The sequence below is a fragment of the Triplophysa rosa genome, linkage group LG13 (assembly GCF_024868665.1).
Source record: "Triplophysa rosa linkage group LG13, Trosa_1v2, whole genome shotgun sequence".
Classification (NCBI taxonomy): Eukaryota; Metazoa; Chordata; class Actinopteri; order Cypriniformes; family Nemacheilidae; genus Triplophysa; species Triplophysa rosa.
This window is the reverse complement of record NC_079902.1, coordinates 18,037,246-18,054,388: the sequence shown is the minus strand read 5'-3', so window position 1 is coordinate 18,054,388 and position 17,143 is coordinate 18,037,246. Positions and strand designations below refer to the sequence as shown.

The 17,143-nt window shown below is 38.0% G+C and overlaps 3 protein-coding genes across 3 annotated transcripts; 1 reads left to right on the top strand and 2 right to left on the bottom strand.

Annotated features, from left to right (window-relative positions):
- Window positions 1-105: 105 nt before the first annotated feature.
- ubxn1 (UBX domain protein 1) lies at window positions 106-3,266 on the bottom strand. The gene is made up of 10 exons (XM_057349351.1): window positions 3,200-3,266; window positions 2,669-2,731; window positions 2,541-2,594; window positions 2,136-2,257; window positions 1,880-1,967; window positions 1,611-1,802; window positions 1,464-1,515; window positions 863-985; window positions 499-676; window positions 106-344 (listed from the first exon to the last, which is right to left on the bottom strand). The coding sequence occupies exons 2-10, from the start codon at window positions 2,725-2,727 to the stop codon at window positions 304-306; spliced, it is 909 nt and encodes a 302-aa protein (XP_057205334.1). The 5' UTR covers window positions 2,728-2,731; window positions 3,200-3,266; the 3' UTR covers window positions 106-303.
- Window positions 3,267-5,898: 2,632 nt separating this feature from the next.
- ehd1a (EH-domain containing 1a) lies at window positions 5,899-13,838 on the top strand. Its single transcript, XM_057349350.1, has 5 exons — window positions 5,899-6,633; window positions 8,401-8,498; window positions 11,590-12,002; window positions 12,303-12,467; window positions 12,654-13,838. Exons 1-5 carry the CDS (start codon window positions 6,236-6,238, stop codon window positions 13,179-13,181), a joined length of 1,602 nt encoding a protein of 533 aa, XP_057205333.1. The 5' UTR covers window positions 5,899-6,235; the 3' UTR covers window positions 13,182-13,838.
- Window positions 13,839-15,194: 1,356 nt separating this feature from the next.
- map1lc3cl (microtubule-associated protein 1 light chain 3 gamma, like) lies at window positions 15,195-16,766 on the bottom strand. Its single transcript, XM_057349790.1, has 4 exons — window positions 16,555-16,766; window positions 16,195-16,250; window positions 16,009-16,115; window positions 15,195-15,790 (listed from the first exon to the last, which is right to left on the bottom strand). The coding sequence occupies exons 1-4, from the start codon at window positions 16,610-16,612 to the stop codon at window positions 15,631-15,633; spliced, it is 381 nt and encodes a 126-aa protein (XP_057205773.1). The 5' UTR covers window positions 16,613-16,766; the 3' UTR covers window positions 15,195-15,630.
- Between the last annotated feature and the right edge of the window lie 377 nt (window positions 16,767-17,143).

Below are 17,143 nucleotides of genomic sequence, written 5' to 3'. Positions count from 1 at the left end.
TGCTTCATTTCCCAACAAAAAAATGAATGAGGCAGATGTGAAAAAATGTGTTGAAAATGTAGAGCAGATTCTTCAGTGGGACGAAACAAAAAGACCACAATGTTCATTATTGTGAAAACTCACACAACCTTTTATTGAGCGAAAACAGAGAAATTAAGTTATTGATCAAGTTACGTGTATATTTGGCGCATGTTTTAAAGTGAAATCATTGTAGCAGTTCACTGAATCATAGTCTTCATAGAGAAATCCATTTGATCTTGTATGGATGTGTGGAAGAACAGCTTGTTTTCAATTTGTTTTACTTCATTTCTTGGTAACCACAAGGACAGCAGAAGGCACCAGACCTTTAAAAAAACACATTATTTACTGCTGATGATCACAAAATCAAAAATGCCATACCTTAGATTCCCATTGTTTTTATGAAGAAATACTTGATTCCATCAGTATTGTTTTAAAGTTTAGGCATGGTCAATTTTAGGCTCATGCAAATTCTCTTACCCAGCTCACGCAGGGGTTTTTCCATGTCAAGATCTGTGTAGACGCGTCTGGGGTACGGAGTAATGAGGTTGAAATCCTGTCCATTTGCCCCGTTCATCTGCACGTAGACTCTCACAGCAGCCAGAGGTTCCTGAGCTTTAAAGACGGCTCTCAAGGTGGAACCATCTAGGAGACGCACCTAAAGAGGTGAAGAAATGTGCGGTTTATTTCTGGAATCCCTAATCCTGTGATTCAGTTACAATTATTAGAATTTCAATCAGTTCAACCAAAGTCATGTCCAAAAATATGGACTTTCTAATAGATGTTTTGGCACATTAATTAGTGTTGTTAAAAAATTGGGTGGTGCTGAATTTTGTAGCAGTACCTGAATCCGACATTCGTCGTAATCTTTCTTCGCTGGAGGAGCACCTTGGCTTTCGGGGGAAGACAGCTGAGGGGCTTCAGAGGGGGGAGATGACAGAGTTGTGCTTGATGAACCACCTCCAAACTGCATAGAGATAAGTGAAGTGACCTATTTGTCAAGTATGGTGACCCATACCCGAAATGTGACCTCTGCATTTAACCCATCCAGAGAGTATTGAACACACGCACAGCAAGTGGTGAACACACGTACACCCGGAACAGCTATCGCTGCAGCGCCCGGGGAGCAAGCGGTAAGGTGCTCAAGGGCACCTCAGTCGTTACCCGCCAGCCCTGAGGATCAAACCGGCAACCTGGTCACGAGTCCGACTCTCTAACCATTAGGCCACGACTGCCCATAAAGTTGTATGCGTTAGATTTATAGTGCTAGTGTTGTGAGAGGCTGCTTTGGGTCTAAATGTTGCCTTACCTTTTTTATATTTGGCTTATTTAGAACAATGAGAAACAATAATAGTAAAGTTTAGTATATGTAAATGTATCTACACATAACACTTTGAATTTTACCCTGTTATGCATAGCTATCCTAGAAAAATAATAAGTTATACCTTTTGTGCTCTTTCCTCTCTGTCTCGTGCAATCTTCTCTTTAACCCGCTGCCTAGGAAAAGATCGCAATCAAAAGGTTAATACTTGAAGATTATGTACCAACAGGCAGTATATCACCTACAGCCACATCATCAGTGTCTGTCTTACTTGGCAAGTCTGTCTTCCATCTTCTCCCTCCTGCGCAGTTCAGCAAGCTTCTTCATCTCGTCGTCCTGAAGCTTTTGTTTAACCTGAAGAATCTCTTGGCCTTGTTTCCTCCTCTGCTTTTCTCTATCTATCTCCTCCTGACGCTCCCTTTCTCTTCTCTCCTCCTGTCTCATCTTCATTAAATCCTCTAATCTGTGGGAAAGAAAGCAAGCATGTTTTGGTCACATTTTACAGGTGTATTTTTAATGTTATCTACGCAAAGCACACACCTTTTTACTTGTTCTTTCTTCTCTTCTTCTGTCATACCCCGTTTGGAATCTTCCTGTAGTTCCTGTAGTTCATTTTCAGCTGCTGCTGCTGTTTTGGATTGCAAAAACATTCCGTGTGAGATAATTCTGACCACAATGTTTAAATGTACATTGAGGGTGCAAGAGATTTACAGATATTTCCCAGCCTAAATTCAATGTTTTAATGGCAATGGTTGCCAGACAGATAAGGTAGGATTGCTACTCGAAAAGAACATACATTCAGTGGTTCCTGAAGGAGACTGAGGTGAGCTGCTTTGTTCTACTGTTGACCCGAGAACATTCTCAGCAGGTGGAACGTAAGGTTCGTCTATGTCTGGGTCATTCTCATGTTCCATTAACCTGTTACAATAAAAAAAAACCATATTTGAACAGCTACAGCACATCCAAACATATTAGTTATATATGTGTGTAAGAAATAAAATAACGCAGACACTGAGTACAATTGTATCCATTATTAATATATGTTAATATTTTTAGCCATTTTTCCTTATTTCTAGTTAAGGATTTATGCATGTTCTTCTTTATGACTTATGTCTTTCATGCATGCTTATCAAAAGGTCCTTCAGCATGATGCTCTTTGCATCTGGTCAAATTCATCCCTGATTGTGAACACGTAACTCACCAGTCCATTGCTCTCTCAATGCCCTGGTTTTCAGTATGTGCTACAGCCTTCTCCCTACAAAACAACCAACGAGTAAATGAAGTACTGAATTATTGTGTAAACAACGTCAATGTTGAAACAATACTCACGCTCTGTTTCTGTCGAAGCCCATTTCCAGCAGGCTTTCTAAAGTAGTGCATTCTGCCATCGCGCTGAAATGACATTTACATTATAAAAGGCATGGCTTGATGTCTAACAGCTAAATTAAATCTATAGTCAAAGGAGCTTTCTCCCCAAACAGGTCTATGAACATATTAGAGTGGGCTGCAAATACGTTTAAAATATAATACAGAAAAATTTGTTTATCTTAAATATAAAGCGACAATCGTTGTTAGCAAAGTAAGTGGCTTTGAAACTCTAACATGACTGATCAAAATAAAACGGCCAATATAACTAAACTCATTAGAAATGTTAAAGCACCTAGCATTCATATTTAAATTCGGCTAGCTGAAGCTAACACTGATCAGCCTACAGCAACAGTAAACTGTTTTTGTTATTGTCTAGAGAGCCGATCAGATTTTCTATAGCGTAAAAGCATAACGATATATTAGGTATAACATTTTGACACAATTTCATCTTTAATTTGTCTCGTATTCGTATGCCGCCCCGCAGCTACTTACATTTGTTGTCAGCAACACTGTGTCGCTTCCACACACATCTACGGGACACCGTTGGGGTCAATTCACAAAGCTGCAGAAAAAATCGCATTTCTCTGCTTTAGTCAGAAACTGATTTACAGCTTCTACAGTCGTGACTCGTGCCTATAAATTAAAGAGGAATTTATAGGTTTTCTTACTTTTTTATTTTTTAAATACATTTAGTTTATTTATCTCTTAGAAGATTTTTATGTTTTTCATTCTATTTAGAAATGGCTGGCTGAAACCTTGTAAACACCTCTTAAGAAAAATACTGCATGGGGTTCGTTCTTAAAGGTGAGCATGTTGGTGTGGTGAATCATGTTTATTTAATAATAATGCAATAACTTTGATAGAGAGATAAGCATGATTTACACAGTAATAATTCATTCACTCATTTATTTTCACTTTAGGTTTTGAAAGTGATGACGTCCATCTGTAACATATGCAGGCGATTGTACACATAATGCAATATGGGATAGGCCTCATAACTTGTTACTTATTGTACTTATGTGTAATAATTAATCTGCCAACTACTTACTCTCTGGCATTCTTACTGACAGAAACAGAAGCTCATGCATGCTAGACTTACTCCATGTTTTCTATCTCTCTCTTTTTATCTTTACCACTTTTTATTCCTATTGTTTTTGTACTTATCCTCATGCTAATTATTTTAACTTTAATTTCTGCTATTTGAAACAGAGGAAATAATATGGTGCAGAAAGGTGAGTTATATTTAAAAGTTATTATTATTACATTACTACTACTTTTAATGTTTATGTTACTATACATGCAAAGTTTAATTTATATAGTAGCTTTATAAATAGAAATTGGTTTAAAATAGACACAAGAACGATTACATTGAAACAAATGTGCCTTTATGACCGTTTCTATCAACAGTCGAGGTGTAAAATGGTTATGTTCAAAATGTCAAAGTCCTTGTCATTCTGAGATGGAAGGAGTGGGTGAGGAAACAATGCAAATAGGTTAACAGTGTAAAATTGAATAAATATGTTGCAGATAAAATAATATCGAATAAATGTATTCAAATTGTATCAGTATTATTTTTCTTTCAGGAGTTTTTCTATCCTTAAAAACATATCACACTCATATATGTTTTTTTTCTATCTTAGAACATTTTGTGAACAAGCATAACAAGATGAGTTGATAAGAGCTGGTGCTCACTGGGTGTAACAGCCACTTCATGTGGAAAACTATTGAAATGCCAGTGGAGAAGCTGTTACCTGCAGAGAGTCACATGTGACGGACACTGGGAGTGCTTTGCCCATTACAATGCCAAAGAAAAACATCTGCTCAGTATGTAATAACTAGTGTCCACATGGGTTCATTGTTGTCAAAGTGTACTTTGTCCATGTTACAAAATAAAAAAAATAGAATACTAATAAATTAATCCTATATACTGTATATTTAAAGGTTTTCAGTTTTAAGGTTCTAAATTTTAAAGCTTTCCTGTGGCTCAGTGATTCGAGCATGGCGCTAGCAACACCTAGGTCATGGGTTCGATCCCAGGGGGTTGCACATAGTAAGAAACAAATGTATAGTACAATGCAATTTAAGTCGCTTTAAAAGCATCCACCAAATACATACATTTAAATGTAAAGTGTGACACACACATTTCCGAGTGAAAAGGAAATTCAAAGGAGAAAATTAGTGGGTGTGGCCTGCATTTTTCACTCCGAATTGATTGGATGTGTAAAAACAGCCATTGCATTTATTTTGAAATGAAACTGGCAGCAGACTGACAGTTGAAGGGGTGGAGTTAACGAATGCTCCGGCCAAGCCGTCTAGTGTACGTCATTTGAAATGGATAGTCATTTCAGGGCGGAATTGCATTTTCTGATTTTAACTGAAGATGATGAGGGTATATTAATTTTAAAAAGAAAATTACTCACATTTATAAGCTATTTAGTTTACTATAAACGCTGCAATATTTCATGGAAAAATAAGAAATGTCATTATTTATTTCACTGGGACTTTAAGCTAAGTTGCTATTGAGTGATTGCGTATATGATGGAATTTTTTATTTAAAAGCAAAATAATGAGCATTTGTGGTAAGATTTGTCATAAACACACTTACAAAAGTTACATTTCAATTCATATAACTGATGTAATGATTATCTTGATTTTTTCGATAAAATGATTAAACTAATAGAATACGTTTTTACCGACCTTACCCACAAACATGTAAAACAGAAAAACTGACCAATAAAGAATTTTTGAAAACACACGTGTAGCTTCTACAACAGTTGGTGTGTATGCAAAGCAATATCACAGCTTCACTGTTCATAAAGAGCCACGTATTCACAATAGGGACGCGAGTCTTTACGTATGCTCGACCTCATTCGGCGCCTGCGCAGACTGATCGATAAATAACACCAAAGTATCGCAAGAGCGACTCGAAGGCTCTGCTTTCAAACGGCTCTCGCGGTATTTTAATATTATACTCTGATCACTCTGCGCAGAACAAAGCAGTGGTTTGATTGGGTGCCTCTGTTCTTAATGTTCCTTTTTTTAATATCAAGAATGTATTTTATTAACTCTGCCTTCATCTGCATGATACAGTAATAATCTCACACAACAATGCCTTTTGTAATCAAACATTACAACAATCGAGTTAAATCAAGGCTTTTATTATGAAGAACTCAACAGGGTTCCGCATGCGCCACACAGTCAGTCAGTCTAGGTACGAGAAGTTTCAAAGAAGCCCGTCAGCCCGATAAGATTGAAACTGGTGCAATTTTGCTTCCAGTCAAGACGAGGTACAGTCATATGAGTGTTGTAATAACCTCAGATATACGCGCTGTGTAGTTCAGCGATTTGCCAGAGGGAAGTGCTGGTCTAGCAAATTACGTTAGCTGCGTTAATTCTTAAAACAGAGGTGACTAGAGGGGTGGGACGGACAGTCAAAGTTTCGACGGGACCTGGTTTGTGGTGAATATTTGAACGAAAGAGGTATCGTATCTTTTCTTTTCGATCGAGGGCCGTCGCGCAACGATCATCATGTTTAGTTGGTCTAACAAAGAAGGGAAGAAAGACCCAGAACTTTTCCAGAACGTGTCGGAGGGACTGAAGCGCCTCTACCGCACCAAACTCTTTCCTTTAGAGGACGCCTATCATTTCCACGACTTCCATTCACCGGCTTTAGAAGAGGCTGATTTTGACAACAAGCCCATGGTGCTGTTGGTGGGACAGTACTCGACCGGGAAGACCACCTTCATCAGGCATCTAATGGAACAGGATTTTCCCGGTATGAGAATAGGCCCCGAACCGACGACGGATTCCTTCATAGCGGTAATGCACGGTGAACAGGAAGGGGTGATACCTGGTAATGCGCTGGTTGTTGATCCAAAAAAGCCTTTTCGTAAGCTCAATGCCTTTGGAAACGCTTTTCTCAATAGGTAACACATTTATTCAATATACAATTGTTTCCACTCGTGAATGGGAAATGTACTGTACAATCATGGTTATGTATGGCAAGCGTGTGGTAATGGGAGGTGGCCTTATGTTTATGAAACAAGAGGTTAAGCTAAACTGACAGTACTGGCTCCTACAAATTTTGGAAACTCAAACCTTTAGTTGTTTTTTTATCAGTGAAAATTACTTCGAGAGACACCCCATGACTTAAGACTACTATTGAGAAAGGGGTCTCTGGGTTCACTTTATCCATTTGGTTTTAATTATGACCTCACTGTTGTACAGTACAACCATTATTCACTTTCTAGAAATTTGTGTCTTTGTTTCCACGTGATCTGCTTGAGTCACCAAGGCACAGCAGGTGTCACAGTCTGTCAATTTGAATTTGAATTGGATTGTAACAGGCTGGGATTACCAGTGCTTTGCCATATGTTTGATTAAATAAGCAAAGTTCCCAAAACGAAGAACCTCAAACCCCAGAATGTAATACCAGTGGTGTCTTGGGTTTAATATATTTCCCATTTTTCCACTCTCTGTGTGAGTCATCATGGGTCTATTTGCGGTCATGTAATAGATGACTGGAAGTGAAAGTTAGTTCCATGTTTTGGACTTTCAAATATTTCAAAATTCAAGAGTTCAATTCCTTTGTTTTGAAGAACAATGGACGTAGTTTAAAATGTTTTGTTTTAACTAAATTTCTCAAAATGTGTTTACGATATACTATCACTGTGTTAACATGCATTCAATAAAATTATTTTTATATCAAAATCTAATAGTCTAAGTTTGGTACCCTTGTTGGAAGAAACAGAAGATTGTTTTCAAAGAGCCTGAAATAATGAATGTTTTTGTCAAAAGGTAGCAACAGTTTTGTAGGCCCATGTCACAGCCTGCATAAATTTGTTCCAACAGAAACCATCACAAAGTTCTTGGTTTTATAAATATACAAAAGGTCTTGTTATTATAAACGGACATAAACAAAGGATTATTTTTGACTGATGGAATTTTGTAGTTAAATGTTTTTTTTTGGAAGCCTCATCCTGTATTGTTTGGCTCCAAATTTCACTTGGACTGGCCTAATGGATTTTATGTTTTATTAAGAAAGTTTCAGATTAGTTTGAGTCATGTGACAGAATTGCATATGCTTTGACTATCACTTTTGAGCAAGCGGCTGTGACGCAGGCTCACAAAGAGTGCTGCCAAAGTTTATTTTGTGTTAATATAGCGTGAGACTGATGACTTTTGAGATTTTAACCTCAGTCTGGACTGTCTCGGTATTATTGTGTTTTTAAATGCATACATATTACACTAAGCCCTGGTTTCACAGACAAGGCTTAAGACTAGTCCCAGACTAAAATATATTTTCAGCTGTCTTAACTGAAAGTAACTTGCCCTGACATATCTTAAAATATGTCGGTGCCATTGGTTTGTCTCAAGATGCACAACAGTAATGTTTTTTCTAAGCCATTTTAATAAAAGAGACTATAGCCTATATTAACTAAGACATAGTCCTGGCTTAAGCTAAGCCTTGTCTATGTAACCGGGCCTAAATGTCTCCCTGTCTATGAAATCTATAATGATTGTGGATCATTTTTGCTTTAGCTTTCCGTGGTATATTTACTTTATAAGAAAGTGGGAAATAAGATGAGTTTAGTGTTATGGCATTAGACAATCTCACCAAACCTGTTACATTACATTCTGTTTTGCACTGTCTTTGCTTGTCAGACTTTCAATCTCACACTTTCTCTATGCAGGTTTGTGTGTGCTCAGTTAAACAACCCTGTCCTGGAAAGCATCAGTATCATCGATACCCCAGGCATCCTGTCGGGAGAGAAACAGAGGATAAGCAGAGGTTAGCAGCCTTGGGCCTTTTTGTTTTATTTATTTTTCAAATGTGATCTGGTAGATTTAACTATTAGAAACCTCTTTAGCTGCTTTAAACCTGCTTCCCTACATTTACATTTAGTCATTTAGCAGACGCTTTTATCCAAGTAGCAGCGGGCAGATCATTCCATAAATGTGGAACATCTTGAATGAGTTGCCTACGCTTGCATTTCTCATTTGTAAGTCGCTTTGTATAAAAACGTCTTCTAACCAAATAGTTGTAAATGGCAGATACATGCTATATCATCTCTCCTAGACTACTGTAATTCTCTATAAACGGAAATTTTCAGTATTGTCTGTCTGGTCTGTAGTTCGTTTAGAGTGCGACTGACAGGCACAAGGAAGAGAGAACGTATTATACACCAGTCTGGGCATTTCTCCACTGGTTTTCAGTTCTGTAAAGTTCAAGGTGCTGTTGTTTATTTTAAGGTTTATCTCCACAGTACATTACTGATCTTTTATATCCATCACACCACCTGACTTTTTTAGATCCTGCATTTACTGTACATCCATCATTTTGCAGGAGCTTTTATCCAAAGCAACTTTGACAAATGAGGAACCTCAGAAGCAATTTGTCAAACAGTATCTGTTGTATCACCAGAGTAGAATGCTTAAAGTAGGTGAGAGAGAACATTTCAAAAACCAAATACACACACTCGTCCAGTGTGGGGATCAGAAGGAAAACCAAAAGATTTTCTGGTGTTTTTCATTCTTTTTAACCACATATTATCTCTAATTCCCTTATAGCCTTACATAATCTTTGGCTTTTATCATATTTCTTGTTGACCTTGTCATATAGAGAATGTGAAGGTGCGTCACGCCGTGTTAAATGTTGCGCCATCTTGGGAGGATTGCTGCTAGTGCCTAATGTTTAGAGAATCAGACTCGTGACCAGAAGGTTGCCGGTTCGATTCTCAGGGCCGGTGGGTAACGACTGCGGTGCCCTTGAGCAAGGCACTTAACCCTACTTTTACGTGTGTTCATGACTTGCTGTGCGTGTGTTCACTACTCACTGTATGGGTTAAATGCAGAGGTCACATTTCGGGTATGGGTCACCATATCTGACAAATAGGTCACTTTCACATATAACTATGGTAGGTCGGTCTTGGTGTGTTAAGAAGAACTGCAATAGCATTACTTAGTCGTTCAGGAAAACCCCCTGGTTCTTTCACTTTCGATTTATCCATGTATAAAAAAACAAGTAACGGTACGTATCAAAACAATAATAGCAGTGGAGTATGATCCTCCCAAGCTGGCGGCGCCACTGCAACATAGGGCGTGATGTCAGCTTTACATTCTATAGTGGTACGCGTACCACAGTTTGAGAACCACTGCTCTATATTATTTAAACATCCATATTTTTATTATTTCGTAACTTCCCCTTAATAATCTATATTTCAGGTACTTTAGCCAAATACTTGTAAATCTGAAAAACTTTAACGTAACTCTGTAGACCCAGCATTTGTTTGTTTGGGAAGAGAAGCAAGACAGACCAGTCCGACTTCACTCTTTGCACGCTCTGACATGTCAAAGCTTCAGTTGATTTCCGTCTTAAGTGCTTATTTATATATTTTCCCCTTCATATTAGTCATGTCCTTTATTCTGTGACTTAATAAAGAAACAGGATGTTTGAGCTGTTCAGGCTTGTGTGTATTATATTATATTATATTATGCATAAACCTGGATACTAAAAGCAGTCAAACCTCTGGCTTCGTGTTAGTCTTGGTAGGAAAAGAACTACTGTTGCAAAATATTCCCAACTGGAAATATTTCTGTATTCCATGCAGTCACTATTAGATACTATTTGTGAACTCCCTTTAGACGGTCTGTGCAGAGGAAGAATAAAAAGGAAATGCTGAGTTGGCCCATGTCAACTCTCTGAAGACTGTAGATTCAGTTAAAATCCCCATGAAGCATGATAACCAACATTTTGGCACAAAGAAACAACTGTTTTAAATGTGCCTTTGTGCCTGGGTATGTGTCAAGAGAGTCATGTGACTCTATTGTCCCTTCTGAGGCCGGTGGAGCCAGTAACCAGAGACCAAGGTTCCCCTACATACATACCATAGACACCCAGCAGTCGTTCCACAGACCCTGAGGGTCAACACCAGTCACAGCAGAGATGAAACAGACTGTGGAGCAGTTGTGGCTGTGTGGGATTAAGCATGAATGGGTGTTTGAGCATTCTCATCCAGCTACCGCTCAAATAGCCTTTGTGTTTCATTGTTGCCGTGGGTTACTATTATGTGATGTCACTGTGTAGTGTTTAGTTTGTCTGTGTGGGAATGTTTTTTTTTTACATCGAATAACTGGAAATAGGGTCATTAAATGGCTTATAGAAAGTTTATAGAATGTGGAACTAAAAGTGTGGTGCACCACCACGTGAGATTTTGCACGAAAGGTCACCGGTTTTGCCTTGAGCATATGTAACTCTCACTAAACAGCTTTCTTTTCAGAGGTTTTTAAGTTAAGTTCATGAGCTTTTTCATAATTTTTGTTTACATATATTTTATGTCCGGCTTACAATAGTTAAGTAATAGACTGCTTTTGAAAGCAGCTTGAAAGAAATGATAGAAGTTAAATGAAGATCTTTAATTAAGAATGGTAACAAGGTTGTATTTGTTGACATTAGTTAATGTATTCGCTAACATGAACTAACAATAAACAAAACTTGTACAAACAAAAACAAATTGTAAAGTGTTTCCAAAAATATTAAGATAATTTTTCATTTCAAATGGCCAAATCACTGTGGTAGAAATCCCCAATTCTACCTCTATCCTGTTCGGTCTTCTTTTTTTCATGTTACTATTCAAACACGCTGGCACAGTGGAATTTTCAGGCAGCAGATCTTTCTCTGAATACATGGCATTATAGTTGCCGTTTATGAACAAACAAATTGATTGAGATCAGATGACGCTGCTGCTAAAAAATCCAAATCACTGTCCTGACCTCATTTTATTCATAAAGCCTGTTTCATGCAGCACTTTTGGCCATAGCTTTGATTCAGAAGTATATAATAGTCATCTGATGAAGCCTTTCTTCTCCTCTCTCAATTGCAGGCTATGACTTTGCAGCAGTTCTCGAGTGGTTTGCCGAACGAGTTGACAGAATCATTCTGCTCTTTGACGCCCACAAGCTGGACATTTCTGATGAGTTCTCAGAGGTAATCAAGGCCCTGAAGAACCACGAGGACAAGATGCGTGTGGTTCTGAATAAAGCCGACCAGATCAGCACCCAGCAGCTGATGAGGGTGTACGGTGCCCTCATGTGGTCACTGGGGAAGATCATCAACACCCCTGAGGTAGTCAGAGTGTATATCGGGTCATTTTGGGCTCAGCCGCTTCTGATCGCAGACAACAGGAAGCTGTTCGAAGCAGAGGAGCAGGATCTTTTTAAAGACATTCAAAGTCTTCCACGGAATGCGGCTCTACGGAAGCTCAATGATCTGATCAAAAGAGCTCGTCTTGCTAAGGTAAAACATATGTCAAAATCCGGGATGTTTACCCACTTAACATCTTTAACTATTCATCTTGTAGATGGATTTTGAAACCAGACGTTTATGAACTTTCATCTCCACTGATTGTTTACATGAATCTGATCATACAGATCAAGTTTCACTTATTATAACTAAAACCAGATGAAATTTGGACCCTTTTGGGCTTGGTTACATTATTTTATGCAACTGGCAAGCTTTGTGGTCTTGATGTGAAATGTTTTTCTGAAAACTACAGTTCTGACATGCCAGCAAGTTTATTGAATATCTTCCTTTAAGGTCCATGCTTACATCATCAGTGCTTTGAAGAAAGAGATGCCAAGTGTGTTTGGGAAAGACTCAAAGAAAAAAGAGCTTATCAACAACCTGGGCGCGATATATGATAAAATTCAGAAAGAGCACAACATATCACCGGGAGACTTTCCTAACGTAAAGAAAATGCAGGTACGAAGCTTTTGTATTTAACCCATCTTGATTTCACTTCACGTAGAAAAGAGGAAGACAGGTTTGAAAAGCAAAATGAGCATTTATGTCACTCACATTCTTGACAAAGAGAACAGAAAAACAATCAATTAATTCTGTAAAAAGCCTCTCTTATATATGAAAATAAAACACAATCTTGCTTTGTAGGAGTTGCTGGCTGTTCAAGACTTCACAAAATTTCCCGCCTTCAAACCAAAGTTGCTGGAGTCGGTGGAAGACATGCTGGGTAATGACATCGCTAAGCTCATGACACTGGTCCGAAAGGAGGAGGCCTCCATGCCAAGCCAGGTAGTCAAGGGCGGTGCTTTTGACGGAACCATGAATGGGCCGTTCGGTCACGGATATGGAGAAGGTGCAGGCGAGGGCATTGATGAGCTGGAATGGATCGTGGCCCGTGATAATCCAACTTATGATGAAATATTCTACACCCTCTCTCCCATTAATGGGAAAGTATCAGGTGCCACAGTTAAGAAAGAGATGGTGAAGTCCAAACTGCCAAACACAGTGCTTGGAAAGATTTGGAGCCTGGCAGACGTGGACAAAGATGGTTACCTAGACGATGAGGAGTTTGCACTTGCAAATCACCTGATCAAGGTCAAGCTGGAGGGACATGAGCTTCCAGCCAAATTGCCTGCTCACCTTGTGCCACCTTCCAAACGGCAAGAGCAGAATTGAGCAGCTGGCTTGAGTTTTTAAGATCGGTTTCATGGTACCCAAGCCATATTTTGACCATTCAGCTAGTCTTCAGACCTCAATTTCTGTCTTTAGTTTGAATTTTTTGTTTTTGTAGAAGGGGTTTGGATGGAAGGTTATGCGCTATAAACGACAGGACTGAAAAGACAAACCAAAAAGAGCTTAAGTGCCAGTGACAGACTTTTTGTATAGCTTTGAAATGGAGAAACCACTATGGACAATATAAAGCATTTAAATTGATTACCAAACTTCCATGGTACTTGGGAACCGGAGTTGTTGGAGTGAAGATGCTGTGTGATTTGAATGAGAATGTTGTGTAAGAGGGCTCCTAAAAAACTAAAATGTGAAAAATATGAAAAATATATTTTATTACTCCAAACGTGATTGCTGTTATTTTTGCAAAATTTCCATAACTTATTCTTTTTCTTTAGTTATTTTATCTGTATTTTGTATCTATATTTTCAGATTGTTGATTATCGAATGTTTTCTTTTGATTTAATTCCTCTTAACAATATATAAAGTTATGCATTTATATGTATTCTGTCATTTTTAGGGTGTCTTTTTTCCTCTGGGATCTCATGTTCTGAAGTCTTCGCCTTCAGTTGAACGCAGAAAATACATTGACCAATAAAAAAAAAAAGCTATACTGCTTGAGTTTTTTTATTTAGGCACACTTTTACAGTGATTTTTAGTGACGTTTGGAAATAAACAACAGCAACTATTGACAGATTTGAACCTTTAAACCACATATATCTGTCATGTTTCATGACTTGTTAGTTCATACATGTTAAAAAAGAATGATCTGACCATGGTTTTCCTCTCTTCCACTCTCACCTCAAGTTATGTTGAGACATGTTAGGGTGTTTCACTGTACATCGTCTTGTTTTCTGGTCTTGGCTGCTGTTGAGAAGTATTTTTGCTTCCCATGCATCTTGATTACTCAGTTTTTATTGAAAGGTGATTCCTCTTGCAACACCGTTATGCTTGACAACAAAAAGCTTGTCCATTGAATTCTTTGTTTAACTCTTGCTATGAATGGTAGTGTACCCCAATTTTTTTTCTTTCTGGCAACATAAGCAAACGTTATGTGGCCCAAACCTAACTTCCAGTAGACCTCTGCAAAGAATCAAGAACATGTTGAGTAGTTTTAATTTAATTTATTACAACTAATATACAGTAAAATATTAATACAATATAATATTTATATAAATTAAATAAAAAAATGGTTATATTACAACCAAACACAGACCGGAAGTTAACTTCTGGCCAGGCTTGTGTCCAATGAAACGTCTATACAGTATGTGCATTTGGATCATTTGCAAAGTGGTATTTTATTTCATGCTTTTTTTTATCTACACATATTTAACGTTATATTTGCCATATTTTTGCTTTATATTTACATTTTCTGTTGGATAAAGACCCTTATTTACCTTTATCTGACCTTTGTCTTTGCTATTTCTCAGTTAATGCATTCTGGCTTCAGAACACACTTTACAAGAGGGTGCCAAGATTCTCAGTAGTGTACTAAGTGAGCATAAAAACACAGATGTAAGGCATCTGTATAATAATCTCTCAAACTAAATTAAAATGTACTATACTAGTTTATGATAAAGTATTAATAGATGCATTGTAACAAAAAGCTGCTTATATTTTTTTATCTATTGCCTTATCCATATACCACACCCATGTTGCTCAACCCCATGTGACTGCTTACTGACAGACTAACCTAAGCAATTCTATTAAAGATGGTAGTTAAATAACAGCCATGTGTGAGAAGGTGATGCTAAAAAGTACATACTGTTCTCAACTGAAATATGCTTCATCACATTAAATGATCATTCAGCATAATATTTTTAAAGTAGCTGCCTATTAGACGTAATCAAAAGCAACCGAAAGAAAGGACTGGTGGACATTTTATTTCTTATTGCCTTATAAAATAGCACAGATTATGAAATGTACACAGATATTTTATAAAGAAAGATAACCAGACATTTAGTTAAAATAACAGAACTTAATTTATTGAGGATTTTCACAGTTGAAGCCAAGTAAACATGTCTGTTATTTGCACTTTTTCTATTTCAGATCAAATTAGACTTTCACTCTGCAGACACAAGAAAGAGCAAGGAGAGGAAACAACTGTCCAACAAACCCTCTCCCTCTCTCTTTTTGAGGGACATGCCTGTGAGTCTCAAGGAAAGCATCTTGACGTGTAGTTCTGAAGTGGCATCCCTCCTGACTTTGCAGGGCTCAGTGTAACCTGTTTGGTGTTCTTCAAAGCTAGCCTTAAACAAATCACAGGAAGTGATGTCTTCATAAACCTGTAATGTGTGGTTTTGCAGTTCTTGCAGCAATATTGAGTTATGATCTCAGAGATGCAGCAGTCTGGAGGTATGTGAGGCGAGATCTGTGTGTCAGATTTTGGGGGTTCTTTTCACCCAAACATGTCCTGTGAAGCATAGGTTAGGTAAAGGAAGCCATCAGGGTCTCTGTACTGTGAATAAAGCTCCCCCATGCTCGCTGACAAACAAGACATGTTCTTTCCAGAGATCAGTAGGTATAGAGCTTGAGAGGCCTCCAGCACTATCTTACTTCTGAAAGAGAAAGCTGACATTAGTGCTGCTCCTTATGCAGAATGCCTATAAGTAACATCCAAGTGTTTCACTGCTTACATATTTAAAGTCTGAATGAGTCATAGCCTGATTCATTCCCTATTGAGCTGCAGAAACTGACACAATAGTACACTTGTATTATGCAACTGTCTTGTGCAATACAAATGCGTCTTTATTATTCTGAGAAAGAGTGAATGTACCTGAGCAGACTGAGGAACTGTCCTAGTGTGAGCTCATGTGGGACGAGAAATTTGGTTTTGTCCAGGAGAGGAAGCTTTTTCTCCCGAATGAATCTCTCTACGATTACCTAAGATAATATTAGTAGAAATAAATCAACTATTTCTTTCTTTTGTAACAATTCATTAAATACAGTATTTGCATCTTACCGGTAATTTGTTGGGGAACTTGGACCGAATAGTGCAGACTTCATCTTTTCTTGTTTCTGAAATAACAAATACTATCATTTTTCTAAATCTTAATATAAAACAATAAGGACAAGTGAAAAGTACACAAGTTGGTCTATGAGTACATATGTAGATTTAACCACTTGAATAAGTATTGCGCTAGCAACCCAAAGGTCATGGATTCGATCCCCATGGAAACACATGCTGATAAAAACATGTAGGGCCTATAAATGGAATGCACTGTAACTTTGGATAAAACTGTCTGCCAAATGCTTAAATGTATAAGGCTATGTAATAGCAGTTACTTAAATGCAAGAATGTAAATTGAGAATCATGACCTACCCAAACACTTCCTCTGTTTGAAAGGCATAAATTCCATTGATTTCTCGTAGGGAGGCATTCTGAGGCTGAAGACGTGTACGGTGGTATGGTAGGAGGTCCGGGCTTACGAGTGGTCCCCTCGGGTTAAAGTTCTGCCTCAGTCAAGCCTATAAGGGCTCGGCCTTTATACGAGCTGTGGCTGTGTGTAGGGGAGGGCAAATGGAGGTGTGAAAAGAGGAGAACTGCTTACGCGTTATTAAACACCCTACGATGATTTTAGGAGCTGGTTTTGGACCAGTCTCAACTGGCCAGATGCGGATTTTAACAGTTTCATAAGCCTTTTAAATGCTGTCCTTCAGACAAGTCATAAGGAACATGGATCAATAATTACGCATCCATTGTGATGCGTAATTACGCACCAGTTTCTTTGTAGTTTACCTCCTATATTTTTATACATTGTTTTTTTTTTACAAACATTAGGGCCATGACAGCTTAATTGTTTAATAAATCACGACATTATGAAACAGTTTGTGAAAGAACGCACTCCACAACAGACGTGAAAGACGTGAGAATGCTGCTTGAGAGTTCATTGAACTCAAATAACGTGGCG